Below are 16,038 nucleotides of genomic sequence, written 5' to 3'. Positions count from 1 at the left end.
CACATTTTAGAGCATGTGTCTTAACATAATCTTATTCCTGTTCCACAAACTAGAATGTTCCATGTTCTAGGTAACATTATTAAATACCAAGTATATGGTTTTTTGTTGTTATGCAATACTTTAATATCAAAATTTGACTTTATAGATTAAATCATTCATTCAGTACAAAATTTTTAAATAAAATTAGAATAACATGACCATATGAATTTAAAATATAATTTAAGTAAAAATATTTTCACAAATTTTATAAAACTTTGAAAAATAAATAATAAATCATTTAGAAAAACATTTTTACAACTAATCGATTGTCATGCGCAAGATCATTCTTGGAGCACTAAAAGTGAGTTTAAAATATAATTAAATTAATTTTGACTATAATATTTTCCAATTTAAATTCTTTTGCATTTTTTTGTTTTAATACTTCTAAAATTGTTTTTTGATTCAAGGACAAAAATGAACATGAGCTAGGTTTTTAATTTGTTTTAGTTTTGGAAATATTAACCAAGCAGATTGCCAGTTTTTAATTTGCATTTTGAGTTTGTTTTTTTTTCCATTTTCATCATTCTGGACGTGGGCAAGTAAAGACGTTAGTTCAGGAAACTAGGATTAGATTAGCAACTTGGAATATAGGGACACTTACGGGTAAAAGCATGGAAATTGTGGATACAATGATTAGAAGAAGAATTAATATAATTTGCCTTCAAGAAACTAAGTGGGTGGGGGAGAAAGCTAGAGAAATCGATAAATCAAGTTTTAAACTTTGGTACACTGGAAAAGAAAAACATAAGAATGGAGTAGGCATTATTATAGACAAAAACTTAAAAGATAGCGTTGTGGATGTAATTAGAGTAAAGGATAGAATTATAAAAATCAAAATGGTATTAGGACGAGATAATAAATATCATTAGTACTTATGCTCCTCAAGTTGGCTTAGCAGAAAATCTTAAGAGACAATTTTGGGAAGATATGGATAGTATTATACAAGGCATACCAGGGACTAAGAAAATATTTATAGGAGGAGATCTGAATGGACACTTTGGAAGAGATAATAAAAATTATGAAAGGATACATAAAGGATATGGATATGGAGACAAAAATGAGTCTGGGGAGATGATCTTAGACTTTGCTATGTCATATGATTTTAGTATAATGAATACTTGCTTTAAGAAGAGAGAAGAACACTTAGTAACCTTTAAAAGTGGACAAAATAGAAGTCAAATAGATTTTTTTTTAACTAGGAGGGTAGATCGTGTATCATGCAAGGATTGTAAAGTTATTCCAGGTGAAAGTCTAACCACACAACATAGAATCTTAGTGTTAGATGTATGCATTAAAAAATGGAAGAAAAAGGATAAAATAAACCAGTGTAGGAGAACTAGATGGTGGAACCTATAAGAAGAAAATATAATAAAATTTAAAGATAAAATAATCAAAGATGGGGATTGGACCTTAGAGGATGGGATAGATTCACATACTCTTTGGAATAGATTAGCTAGCTCTATTAAAAAGATAGCGAAAGAGATTTTAGGCGAATCAAGGGGAAGATTCTCAAATGGTAAAGAAAGTTGGTGGTGGGATAAAGATGTACAAAAAATCATAAAGACAAAAAGAATTTGATATAAAACGTGGCAAAAATGTAGAAACAGCGATAACTTTGAAAAATATAAGGAGGCAAGAAAAGATGCAAAAGGGGCCGTTAGTGAAGCTAAATGTAGATCATTTAATAGTTTGTATGATAGATTAGGTACAAAAGAAGGAGAAAGAGATATATTTAAACTTGCTAAAGCTAGAGAAAAGAAGAACAAGGACTTAGGAAATGTAAAATGTATAAAAAGTGAGGATGATATTGTCTTGGTTAAGGACAAAGATATTAAAGAAAGATGGTGAAGTTACTTTAGTAAGTTGTTTAACGAAAACCAAATAGAAGGCTTAAATTTAGAATTGTCAAATGAGGAAAAGACTAAAAATATAAGATTTATTCTAAAAATTAGAGTTAACGAAGTTAAGTTTGCACTAAAAAAGATGAAAAATGGGAAAGCTATGGGACCAGATAACATCCCAATTGAAGTTTGGAAATGCTTGAGTGATAACGGAATTATATGGTTAACTAATTTATTTAATACAATTGTAAAAACTAAGAAAATGTCAGATGAATGGAGGAAAAGCACTTTAATACCTATATACAAAAATAAAGGAGATATTCAAAATTGTAATAACTATCGTGAAATAAAACTTATGAGTCATACGATGAAACTATGGGAAAGAGTAGTTGAACAAAGATTAAGGTTAGAAATGAAGATCTCAGAAAATCAATTTGGTTTTATGCCTGGGAGATCTACCACAGAAGCTATTTATCTTTTAAGAAGATTAATGGAAAAGTCTAGGGAAAAGAAGAGGGACTTGCATATGATATTTATTGACCTTGAGAAAGCATATGATAGGATACCTAGGGAAGTTCTATGGTGGGTTTTAGAAAAAAAGGGTGTATGTTGTAGGTAAACCGATGTCATTAAGGATATGTACGATGGAGTAATGACTAGTGTAAAGACTATAGATGGAGAAACTAGAGAATTTCCAATTACCATAGGTGTACATCAAGGATCTACTTTGAGTCCTTATCTTTTTGCTTTAATGATGGACCAATTGACTAAAAGTATTCAAAAGGAGGTTCCATGGTGTATGTTATTTGCAAATGATATTGTATTAATTGACGAAACTAAGGATGGAGTAGAGGTTGAGTTAGAATTATGGAGAAAAGCTTTGGAATCTAGAGGCTTTAAGATAAGTAGAAATAAAACAGAATATATGAAATGTAATTTTAGTAATGATAGGAGGAATATTGGAGACAAAGTTAAACTTGATGATGAAGAAATAAATAGCACTTGTAGATTTCGATACCTTGGATCTATTATGCAAGCTGAAGGAGAAATTGAAGATGATATAATGCATAGAGTTAAAGCAGGTTGGGTAAAATAGAGAAGTTCTTCAAGTGTTCTATGTGATCATAGAATACCCTTAAAATTGAAAGGAAAGTTTTACAGGACAGCTATAAGACCAGCTATGCTATATGGATCAGAATGTTGGGCGACGAAGAAACATAATATCCAAAAAGTAAAAGTTGCCGAGATGAGAATGCTTAGATGGATGAGTGGTATAACATTAAAAGATAAATTAAGGAATGAACATATTCGTGGTAAGTTAGGTGTAGCTCCTATAGAAGATAAGATAAGGGAAGGACGACTCAGATGGTATGGACACTTGCAACGTAGGCCTTATAGTGCACCTGTGAGGAAGAGTGACTTAGTTACTGCGGGGGGCAGTAGAAGGGGTAGGGGTAGACCTAAAATAACTTGGGAGGAGATAGTGAGTAAGGATTTAATGTCTTTAAATCTATCAAAAGAAATGGTCCATGATCGCATAAATTGGCGGAAAAGGATTCATTTAGCCGACCCCACTTAGTGGGACTAAGACTTGGTTTTGTTGTTGTTGTTGTTGTTGTTGATACCAACCCCTAAATTTTCAATGAGTTGTCAACATATCATAGTGATCGATGCCTCTATGAAATTAATATAGCTATGAGATAAAAGACCCTAGTAAATTAGCATTTTTAATTAATTTGGTTTTAGTTAGTATTTTTCTTTTGGGTAAGGAAAAAATGTATTGACAACTATCCAAAAGTGTACAATGAGGAGAAGAACAAAAGGCCCTCCAAAGAACAAAAGTAGACAAAAGAAAACAAACAAAATTTCCAATAATATTGCTTTTCCAATCCCTAAAAGTTCGATAGTGGCACAACTCAAAACAGAGCAAAAGTAAACGCAAAGTAGACGAAAGAAAACAGAGAATTATAGTGATAGTCTTTCCACTCTCCAACAAGGTTAGGCAGCGGCACACCCCAAGAAAGAGCATAAATGGCATTGTGCCAAAGAACAACTCCCTTTCTACTTTTGCTTGAACTCCAACATCTCACCCAGAGGAAATTGCCCATTGCCTACAAACACCCAAGCTTCATCAAAACAAGAAAAGAGAGCACCACGAGATGCCACCTTTGAACAAAGGAAAGGGCAAGCATTCATTTTAAAGGACTCATGGCATCACATAGATGTCAGGGTCTACGGCCTGGAAGGGCCTTCTAATTTGTGACAAATTGTGTGTTAATCTCGTTTAGAGTCACCATACATATGAAAATCTGAACCTTGAAAGGAACCTTTGCCTTCAAAATGATGTTGCTCCAAGGGAAAAGGCTCAAAGAAGGAAACCTCAAGTGAAGGAAGAAAGACTTAGTGGAAAAGAGGCTTGAAGAATCACATCCTCCCCCAACCCCATTCATCTCCTTTGTTGATTAGAATAAGCTGGTCCAAAGATATAAGTGGAAAGCTCATCGACCTCTCTTCCATTGAGATTCTTAAAAAAATCGAAGTACCGAGAAAGAGAGCCTCCTTTGGAAGACAAAGAAATAGTGATGGATCCTTTTTGGGGGGGGGGGGGGGAGCTGATTTGGTTTAAATTAGTATTCATGTGTATCTTCACTCCTTAAATTAATTTTTAGGTTGTAGATGTTCATTGGGAATTAAATTAATTAACAATAGAGTGGTGGAGCTCATTTGGATCGCTAACTCCAAACTTGGAAGTTTTCTATAAAGAATTCCTAGTCATGTAGAGCTTTTGGTTGTGAAAAAAATTAGAGCACATTTCAATATAAAAGTCACTAGAATATCATGGGTAAACTCTTAAAAAACTTAGAAGATTTTCTCAAAATCATTTTATTTTCAATGTTATTCGTCAATTCTTACAGCTTTATAGCAAAAGGAGAGGTGGTCTAGCCCAACAACATTTGAATGATTCGGTGTCCGTTGTATTGTTGTTGGAGAATTTTGAATGTCAACCTTATGCAGCAGATTAAGGCAACCAACGCCAATTATAGCTTTAAGAAGTGAAGGAAGAATTCCTAGGGCTTAGGAGTGGAGGGCAACTAATAAAGCATAAAATGTTGGTCTAAAAATTAAATAAGGTTAGATGGGCATGAAGGAGAATTAAAGGGGATAATAAACTCTTGTAACACCCCCAATAAAGACCCATAAATCCAGTATATAACCTCCAACATAAAGGCCCGTAAATCCTTAATAAATTCCTCATAAATGGGGGAATTAATGAAAGGAAAGCTTACACAATTATAAAATTGGTCACTCTGAGAAGAAGTAAGCACATCTCAAACATTGTCAATCTTATACTGTTTCCATTCAATACATACCCTTCCATTTTCCTAACTCGGGCAATGGAGTAATCCCCAAAAATAAACCCCGAGTCCTCCAAGCCTTTCTTTTTCTCTTTTTCAAGTGGCCAAGGTTGTGATAGATCCAACAAATCTCGGTCTAGATTTTAGCAGCAACAACAAAAATCCAATATAAGTCCTAACATAAAAGTCCGTAACTCCCTAATAACCCTCCTCCTTAATTGGGGAATTAATGGGAGGAAGGCCAAAACAACAACTATTAAAGGGGCACTCCGAGAAGAGGTAAGGTATCTTACAATAACTCATTTTCATATTATGTTGTCATTTCATACCCTTCCATTTTTTCTGACTTTAAGCATCGAAGTGATCCCCTAGAGTACAGCCCCCAGTCCTCCAAACCTTTCTTGTTCTCTTCTTTAGGTAGCGTTTGATTCATCGTGTGTGGACAAAAAAAAAAACAATCTTTTGTTCGGTGCATGTGCTTCTGAGGTGGTTGGAAATTTGGTATAGGGTAAGCAAAGGAAAATGTGCCACACTTGGTGACAATGCTAGGTCACTAGTATCACCATTGATCACACCTTTCTTAAAAGATATCAACAATATGAATGAATAGTTTATTGGAGGAATGAGTGGAGATGCCGATAAAGATGATGAATGTATTAGAAGATGATTCTTTGACATGGAGTGTTAATGCTATAGTGAGAACACCCATTGCACAAGATCAATATGGAGTGTGAATTTATCATCCTAGTCTTCTAGAGGAAAAGTAATATCTTACTTGATAATGTCGACAAATAGCTTTTAGATTTGGATTCTAATGTAACTTGTACTTTTGTAGTTTTATGTGTTTATTATTGTATTTTGGAACTATGTTGAGCTATGCTCGGTAGTTCAATATTTTCTATGCATTTATATCTAGTATTGAACATTTAGGTCTTCCTTTTTTTAAAATATAAGTGCTAATGTGTTTTAGAAATCAAGATTTCATCACCCAAGGTATCTTATGTACAATTTTACTAAATGTGCACCCCATAAAGATGAATCAAATGCATGGTCTAAAACTGTGGTAATTTTGCCAAAATTTTAATCCACAGTAGGATTTTGCGAGAGTCTAGAATAGGGGGGAAAAAACATTCCATTTCTTTTTTGCACAGTTTTGACTGAATATTCAAATATATCGGCTATAACTTCAATTTTTTAAATTTAAAACTAAAGAGAAACAAGCGAATTCCCATCATATATTTTACTATTTTCCAAAGTTTCAATTGTAATTTCCAATAAAATTTCTATCAAAATTCATAAATTGAGGCTCTCAAAAAATTTCCATCAAAATAGATATTTTGCCCCCACATGGTTTGTGGAATCAATGTAAGAATGAAATCGTAATTTTGATATTGATTCACATTCCCCATGTTTGGTTTGTGTAATCGAGGATCGAATTACATCCCATTAAATGGTTTGTATAATTCCCCCATTCAATGGAATGGTGACTCCTTCTTTTACAGGTAGGAATCATAATTCCACTCGAGTCATTTTTTTGAATGCTAATTATAACCCCCAAAATAATTAATACCATTCTTAAAAAGGAAAAAAGTAAAAACAACAATAATAATAAAATAAAAATACTTATTATTATAAAGATAGTAAAAATAACAAAATAACAACCAACAATGACGACAAAAACAATAATAGTAAATTATTATTATAATAATTAGGGCAAAAGACACTCACCTCCCCTAAGGTTTGGTAAACAAACAAAGACCTCCCCTGAGATTTCAAAAATGCGACAGACCTCCCTTGAGGTTTCAAAAATGTCACAGACCTCCCCAGAGGTTTGCCAAAAAGGAACAAACCTCGATTCAAAAAAACTTGTCTTTTGCAAAAATACAATGGAACGTTTGTATTTTTTAGCAAACCTCAAGTGAGGTCAATGGAGTTCTTGAACCCTCAGGGGAGATCTTTGAAATTTTTGAAACCTCAAAAGAGGTCAATGTCTTTTACCCTACTAATTATTACAAAGATAATAATACGAAGAGAATAAAATAATAGTTACATTAATAATTATTATAAAAGCAATTAAATAACAAAAAAATAAAGGTAATTTATTATTATTATTACTATAATTGTTGTTTACTTTGAAAAATATCAAATAAAATCAAAACAAAAAAGTTTTTAATTAGTACTAAAAATGTAAACAAATATTATGATCTAAATGTTGAATTTAAAGTCATATATTTGAAAATTCTAAAAAATAATAATATTTGTAGGGTATTTTCGAAAAATGAATTTTTTTCAATTCATTATAACCACCATTGAAGAATACGAAATGTTTTAAAGAAATCAAAACTATGATTTCTACCGTCATTTCTTGTTACTAAAAAACCCAATAAAAACATGTCAAAAGCAAATTCATTCCTGCCTTAAATTCAATTCCTCTCTCAATTCCTTTAACCCCCGTTTGGTGTGCAAAATTAGGCCTGAAATGGAATCAAACATTAGGAATGGAATCACATTCCTGCATTTGATTTGTTAAATTAAGAGTAGAATCATATTCTAATCAGAATGCAAATCGTGATTCCAATCCAAATGGGCTAGATTTAATCTTCATTCTAAGGAATCAGACTCATTTTATAATTAAAAATATTCTAAAAACAACAAACTAATACTAATAAGACTAATTATTATTACTATTATAATAAATTAATAACAATTAATAATAATTACAATAACAATAATATTATTTATTATAAAAATAATAATAACAAGAAAAATATTAATAATTTAAAGGGCCAAAATAATAATTATTGTTTCAAGAATAATGATTATTATAAAAATAATAAAAAATAATAGCTACTCCTAGCAATTACAATAACTAATAATAATATTTATTACTATTAGAATAATAAAAACAAGAACAATAAAAATAAATATTGCAAAACTAATTATTATTATTTTAAGGACAATAATTATTATAAAAATAATAATTAATAATAATTACAATGGCAATAATATTTATTACTATTAAAATAATAATAAAGAACAATAATAATAATAATAATAATAAAAATAAGGAAAAATTAAGGACAATAACTATTATAAAAATAAAAAATAATAATTACAATGGCAATAATATTTATTACTATAAAACAATAATAACAAAAAGAACAACAATAATAAAAAGGGAAAAAATTATTATTATTATAGGGATAATAATTAGTATAAAAACAAAAAATAATAATAACAACAATAAAAAAAAATATTATTAGAGCTAATAAAAATTACTATCATAAAATAATAAATAAAAAATACAAAATTAAATAATTATGTATTATCGATTTTACAAAAAAAAAAAAGACTTATGGTTCATTCCATTATAGTAGCCATTGAAGAATATCGAATGTTGGAAAGAAATTGAATCTAGATTTCTAGTTATTCCATATTATTAAATGCAATAATGCATTCCAAAAGTATTTCCATTCCTACCTTGATTCCATTCCTTCCTCAATTCCTTTCCTGCTTCAATTTCATTTCGCAAACCTAAGAAAGGGCCGCTATTTCAATTCCATTATGCAAACGAAACGAGGGTTAGTCCTCTGGTGCATGCCTTCACCTCACACCTAGGCTCAAGGCACCCTTTTGTTCCCTCAATGTACCTGGGGCCTTGCAACTTTAACCACTACGGGTAGAAAAAGGCTTATACAACCAATCCCACACAAAAAGGCTTTTAAGATTGACTACATTAGATACATTTGGCATATGTTTTGGTTTCAAAGATGTAGAAATATGTTCCCAAATAACTCGACATATTTAACTTTCATGACTTCGAAGTTGGCCAAATATAACACAAATAAAAACATAAAAATTGAGCAACATAAAATAAAACGTTCCTACACGCAACCAAGTAATTAGATGTTTTTGTCATCTAAAATTGGATCTAAGTGTTCCACTATCACCAAATAAGCCTACAATATCACACATCCTGTCAAAAAGCACATAGACTTTGAAGCTATTTGATATTTGAAAAGATTTAAGAGCTCATCAATTAATCAAGTCATAAATTTGTAGACTGATCTTCTAACGATTAAGAGCAGCATTGGGTTAGGGGTGATGTCTTACCAATTTGAACGCATTAAAAGGACATCAAGAGGTGCAATCAAACACCTCTAGTTTAAAACTACGAGACTCATGTAACAAAATACTATAAACTACAAAACAAATGCTCTCTGTGCAAGAGTTAATTAGTAACACGAGAATTTGCTTCTCATAATACTTGCACAAAAAAACATGTATCTCGATTTATTAAACAAAAGAACATAAAAAATAATATTTTCATTAGAAGAACACTAACCTGAGATGGGAAAACCGACTTGAAAGCCTTTGGCTCAATATTGTAGCCTCCCGGCGCTGTAGCTTTGTAGATTCCATACATCAACCTCAAATCAATATCAAACAAAAAAAGCCGCATGCCTTTATAAACCTTTGATACCACGTCTTTCTTGCTTGCAGGCAACCCTAAAACTTTATAACGATAGCAATCTTTCTTTGTCTTTGAACTGCACATAAATATCATTCCTGAGCCCTCAACCCTCTTCTTAGCCTTCTTGGTTGAAGACTCAGGCTTCTTTACATCAATAGCAACCACCGTATTCGTGTTCCCCGATGTCGTATTCTTCTTTTTCCTTTTCCTCAACTTCTTAACCTTTCCCTTGGAATTTTCTCTAGAAAGTTGTTCATTATTCACCTCTTCTTTTTTATTCTCTTCCTTATCTTCACCCTTGACAATAGTAGTGGGGTCTTCAACATTCATGTTCACGAGCTCAGATATAGTTGCCTTAGTTTCAACATTATTACCTGAATCATTCTTTTCAAGTATTGATTTAGAGCCCTCATCCTTGCCTTTATTTGCCATGGTCACTTAGGTGATCACAAAGAAAGGCCTATAAGATATAAACCAAGAAGGTGTAAGAGATATTGCAACCACAAGAACCACAGTCAAATTGTGGCATTGTGTCTTTAAAGTCTTGCTAGTAGCTTGAAATAAGTGTAATGGGAACCTAGTCTTTAGCTAATTCCCCTACCCCCAAAATGATAGAGTACAGAATAAAAGGGAGAGATATGATTTTATGGCATATGTAGGTACCATCTCAACATTTTTTATACAAAAATAGAACTCTTTTTTGTTCATTGATACTACCACATACCTTGCCATTCCATGTCAAATGTTGCTCAAGGGCTTAAAGTGTCTCAACCCCCTCCCCCTCTCCAAAAGAAAAAGTTCCAAAATTTTATAAAAAAAAAATTCAAATAGGTGCAACTTCATCGCTTTTTAATAAATCAAAAAAAGGCAAAATTATCATTTTGAATCGAAAACAAGTTGAGAAGCAGCACACTTTTTATTTCTATATTGATGGTGAAAATTTAAAAAAAAAAAAAAGTTTATTAGCACTAATAAATAAATGTTCAATGAGGTTTGTGAAACTTGAGAAACTACAAGACCTCTACCTCCAAAGAACAAAAAAATAATCTTAAGTCCTTGTTACAAGTAATACTCTTAGAGGCAAAGGCATTTTTTTACTCTTATAAGGCTAGGTGCAAAAGCTTAAATTGAGGCTTCATCCTTTTGACAATTTTATTTTTTTAGATAAAAATATGTAAACAATTACATGTTTACAAAATAAAAAAATAATTAAGAAAATTACAAATAAATTTAAAAAAATAAAAAATAATTTGTAAATTACTTTTTGGACATTAAGAAAATACTAACTTGAATTCACTACATAAACTGCCCGAGATAGTTACAACACTACAAAGTCCAAATTATTTCCACAATCTAACATGCAACTACCAATTTTTCTTAGAAAAGGGTTCAAGAGTAAAGTTCAAACTACTTTCACATGCAACTAAAAGTTTTCCTTAGAAAGATTAAGATTCAAGGGTTCTATATAAAAATGTGGTAAAAATTGTCTAACCAAATCTGACTCAAGATTCACACCCCCAAAATGCATAAGCCTCAATTAGTGAGGACGTGCCTTTTGTGCAAATGTGTAAGCCTCCATCCACATTGAATTGACCTGTTTGAGGTATTTGAAGCATGCCTCATCTTAAGGCAAGTCTCAAGAGCATTTTCCAAACATTGTTTGCAAGCAGGGGCGTTGAGGATATGCACATTTTGGGTTCCCTATGGCATGTTGTCAAAGCTAGTATATTATCTTGAATCATTAAAAGGTTTTCGAGACTATAGAAAGATTCTATCAATTAGAAAATTAACATTTGAATCTAAAAAAACAAGGTGTCAGTCTAGCATTTTAAGGATCTCAAGCATTTTTCGAAGTTCAACAAATAAAAATTTTAGTATATAAGAACATAATGTTATTTAATTAAACACTTTTTTGGGATATAGTTAACTAGGGGAAGGAATGGTGAGATTAGAACCCTGCCTAAAAGGAGGGTGTGATGAGTACATTACCACTGAACCAATACCGTGCCATCTTAAATTGCACGCATAAATTTTATCGAGAAAAAAGCAATATGGGAATAGCAATTCATACAACTAACACCACATCGCAAGAGTTGATGCTTTTTGTTACTCTCCATGAGTTAACCTTGACAAAGTTACTTTACAAAATGCCTAACATTTTAATAACAAGGAAAAAGAACATAAAATTTTTGACAAAAATAGAGAAGAAAAAAGGATCAAGGTTTAAGAGAGTGAAAGGAACTACGGATTAAGATTTAAAAAAAAAACAAAACAAGGACAATCGGAAAAAACCACATTAAGATTTGATAAATGAGAAAATGAATTGGATGCGTGTCACAGTCCCACATCAAACTTGATTTCCTCCCATGCCCATGTTTGTAACAACACCAACAATAGTGTCTTTACTTTTTATTATTATTATAGGGGGAGAAAAGAAATTATATCAGAAGAAAGAAAAAATATGAGTAGGATAGGGTGATGTGATGTCCTCCTAATAAAAACAAAAGAAGATTACATACAGACAGAAGAAAATAGAAAACTACAAGAACAAACCCAAATCAACATAAGCTTGCAAAGGTAGCCAAAAAACACAATCAAAGTGAAAGAACAAACAAAGAACCTAAAAAATATGACCATTCCTCTACAATCATATACCCCAAACACCTCGTAAGACCACACAAGCCCACGATCTACTAGCATTCATATGCCTCCCAAAGCCTCTAAAAGAAGTGAATGAAAGTCTTCAACAAGCTTGGGCACACCCAATAACAACTGAACAGACCAAATAACTTACTTCAAAAGCTCCAAGTCACTACATAATGCAAGAAAAGATTATTGTTGGGTAACGATTGTTACCCAACACTAAAGCACATGAACATGCATCAGGACATAAAACCTTGTGCAACGGTTGTAGCCTCCTATGTGTAACAATTTGGCAAGTTCTTGGTGTTAAAACTATTAAGAATACTAACCAAACAAAAGCCTTGACCTTGGAAGGGATCTTGAAAAGCCATGACTTTGGATGGAATCTTGGCCTTCCGAACACAACTTCAAAGAGAGAAGGACATAGCGGAACAAATTAAGTATCTTATCATTATCCATGTCAACATTTTTTATGCTTTAGTCTAACACTAAATGGCAAAAATGATGAGAAATGTAGGGACTAAGAAGAGCACATTTTTACCATATGATCATTACATAAAATAAAATCACCTTTTTACCACACCATCAAAACTTTGTATTATTACTCTTGCGTCTAAAATTGAATATTTAATTTATTTAAAGAACTCGTCGATTCTTGGTACCTAAATCAAGTTCCTTCCTAAACTAAACGCATAGTTTTTGATAACCAAAACTGGCATTATTAGAAAAGTGCAAAGGCTCAAACCTAAGTCAATTTTGAGTATTGAGTCAAAATAATTGTACCATTATTTCAAATTAAAAGTTAAATAAAGTTGTGGCGTTATAGAATGTAACCACCGAACTACATGATCTAAGCCCTAAAAAAAAAGAAAACAAATCCATCACTAGAAACTAATAATAACTAATGGAAGGCCAAAACCGATCACCATGAGAAATGACTTGTTATTAGCAGCAATGGAGACTAAGTCACTGAGATAAAATATGATTGAATTGCTCGAATTAAAGTTCGAAGAAGAATAACTCCCAATAACCATTCATTTACAGCTTTTTTGAGCTCCAAATTTCACCCTCCCTTGGTGTTTTTCTTTGATTTTCTAAAAGAATGAAGACCCATTCGAGTTCTAATTCCCCTACACAGTTTTCTGAATGTCGCATAGAATTTCTTTTAACAATAAAAATTATATTTTATCTTAAATTCTTAATGTTAACAGCAAACAGGTACATCTATTTTCATGTATTGAGACCAAAGAAGAACCTCTGTCTATTAAGAAGTGCATGCACATGCGTCGCAAGTCAAATTTTCTTTGGGTAATGAAAACCAAACTTTGTACATAAGGGAGCCTAAAAGAAGGCAAGTGCCACATGCTGTGTGTCCAAGTGGGGAGAATCCTAAGATTGAAAGAAAGTTGTTCAATTTTTTCAGGAGGTAAGAAAAGATACATTAGCTCATAGGGAAAAACATAACAACAAAGAAAAGGCTAACAGATCCTTCCCGTTTAAAATAAGCTACACCTCTCCTAAAACAAAGGCTTCAGACCCCTAACATCAAAAAGAGCAAAAAAAGAGTTTTTGAAACAAAACTGCATTTCTAGATTTTGCTGGACCTCCTAAAATAAGAGCATCAACCTAAAAGGGCATCAAGAACAAAAGATGAGTTCTATAACAAAACTGATTTCTAGCTTTCCAAACAGGGTAGAGAGAGACAGCCCAGGCTAACTAGCAAATGACCACTAATGGACTGTTACTTAGGAAATTGAGAGAAACTCTTCACCACAGCAAGAAAACAACCTAGGGAAATTAAGTGCCGCAGTAACCTTCTGATAAATGTCTCTAATAAACTCACTGAGCCTTCTAGGCAGGACAAGCATGCAACAAAGTTAACCCATGTCCAGGCAAGCAGTCTATCAAGGGTCACGTCTATTCCAAGAAGCTAGCCAGCAGATTAAAGCACATCTCTGAGCATTGGTTTAAACCAGACAGTAAAATACCATGTCATGAAGGATTCTTTTCCCTCAGAGCCCAGAAGTCCCAGGCTGAGTTGAATGTAAAAGAACCTGAAGGTGAAATCTGCCAAAGAATTGAGTCCTTGACACCTTGCGGACAAGGTTTAGAGAGAAATTCAGCAAAGATTTAACTTCTGTGACCCTTAAGTATAAAAAAATGCTTAAAAATCCGGCTGCAAATCCTAAAAGAAATCTTTTCTACAAGCTTCTAACAATCTTTCTTACTGACCCTTCTTGCAGCCAATGGGTAACCAAGATATCTCAAAGGTAGAGCTCCTACAGAAACACCTAGAATCTGAATACTTTCCTGCTCTGCAGTCTCAGGGATCCCAGAAGTGAAAATAATAGATCTAGGAGATTGCAGCCCAGATAAACGTAGAACAAATTTAGGGCATTCTCTATGCTTTTTTTCAGAATTAACATCCGCATAATGGAAATTACAGATCAAAGATGTTCATCTAAATTAACAAAAAACACTGAACATGTATTCCAATCTTTCAACCATGGCACACTCAGACTCGTCTTTGGGCATTCTGCCTTAACCTTATGTTTGGAGAGGCTTGGATTTGTATTTGCATTGGATTTGGATGAGATGTAATATAAAATTGCATTAAAATTTATCCAAATCTAAATCTAAGGTCCGAAATCTATGCTCCCAAGCAGCAAATTAATCTTTCCAAAAACATTATAACATTAACAACCTCCTCTCCCCTCCCCCCCCCCCCCCAAAACCCCAAAAAGAAAAAAGTAAAAAAGGCCACAGATGCACTCAAACAGACACGCAGAGAGCCAAGTCTGCGTATGCTTGTAGACTTGTAGTACGTACTATTATGAAAACACCACATTTTATGCAACATACAAAAAGAGGCCCTGACGAGCAGATTCAACAGCAAAACCCTAAGCAAATGAAGGTTCGTAGAATATCAAAGAAACAACGAACAGGAATCGTGAAAATAAAAGCAGAATGAAGCTAAACTCTTCCATTACCCACAAACCCTAATGTCAATTTTAATATCAATCGATAAAATAAACCTCACAGATAATCACAGCATCCCACGAATAATTCGTCAATCAAATAGCATAATAATCAAAATACCAAAAAAGAGAACGAGCCCAAACTCACGTTCAACTGCAAAGGATTGATGGATAACGAGAGAGAAGACCGGGGAACCTGGCAGTACACAAATCAATGAGCAGATTGGTGGTGAAAATTCAAAGAAAACCACAAAAGAGATTGCCATCGTAAAAGGAAACCGTCACCTGCAGCAGATGAAACTGAGAACAAAAGACTGAATCCAGAGAAAGAGGAAATCACAACTGCGTTCCTCGGCCGAATGGAAATGAATCAAATGATGGAAGAAAAAACCCTAAAATGTTCAAATATATACCTCTACACCCAGCAAAACCTAACCGTCCGATAAAGGTCGTCCCAAAATCCCAACAAAAAATAAATATATAAATAAACAAAATTTGTTTTATACCCTATCTCTCTACGCATAAATATGACGCCAATATTTTAAATATTTATTAAGTAATAATAGGACAATTACGTGAATTCTGTGATGTTAAAAAAAAATTTGAATTGCTAGAAATGGAGCAAATTACTAGTGATGGTCTGATGGAGCACCTATTACAATCTTAATTTAAATATAAATTATAGTAAATTTATAATTTATATGAGT

The 16,038-nt window shown here is 32.6% G+C and overlaps 1 protein-coding gene across 2 annotated transcripts in view; it reads right to left on the bottom strand.

Annotated features, from left to right (window-relative positions):
* The window catches only part of LOC131147840 (uncharacterized), a 29,171-nt gene extending 13,362 nt beyond the window's left edge, over positions 1-15,809 (bottom strand). The window contains exons 1-3 of one of the 2 annotated variants that reach the window (XM_058097450.1): positions 15,617-15,809; positions 15,480-15,527; positions 9,582-10,170 (exon numbers count right to left, since the gene is read on the bottom strand). In XM_058097450.1, the coding sequence (XP_057953433.1) occupies positions 9,582-10,142 (561 nt within the window). In that variant the 5' untranslated portion in view covers positions 10,143-10,170; positions 15,480-15,527; positions 15,617-15,809. Of the gene's footprint in view, positions 1-9,581; positions 10,171-15,479; positions 15,545-15,616 lie in introns of those variants that run through there. The other variant, XM_058097451.1, reaches the window with a different exon arrangement.
* Between the last annotated feature and the right edge of the window lie 229 nt (positions 15,810-16,038).

The sequence above is a fragment of the Malania oleifera genome, chromosome 2 (assembly GCF_029873635.1).
Source record: "Malania oleifera isolate guangnan ecotype guangnan chromosome 2, ASM2987363v1, whole genome shotgun sequence".
Lineage (NCBI taxonomy): Eukaryota > Viridiplantae > Streptophyta > Magnoliopsida > Santalales > Ximeniaceae > Malania > Malania oleifera.
This window is presented reverse-complemented; position numbering and strand designations above follow the sequence as displayed.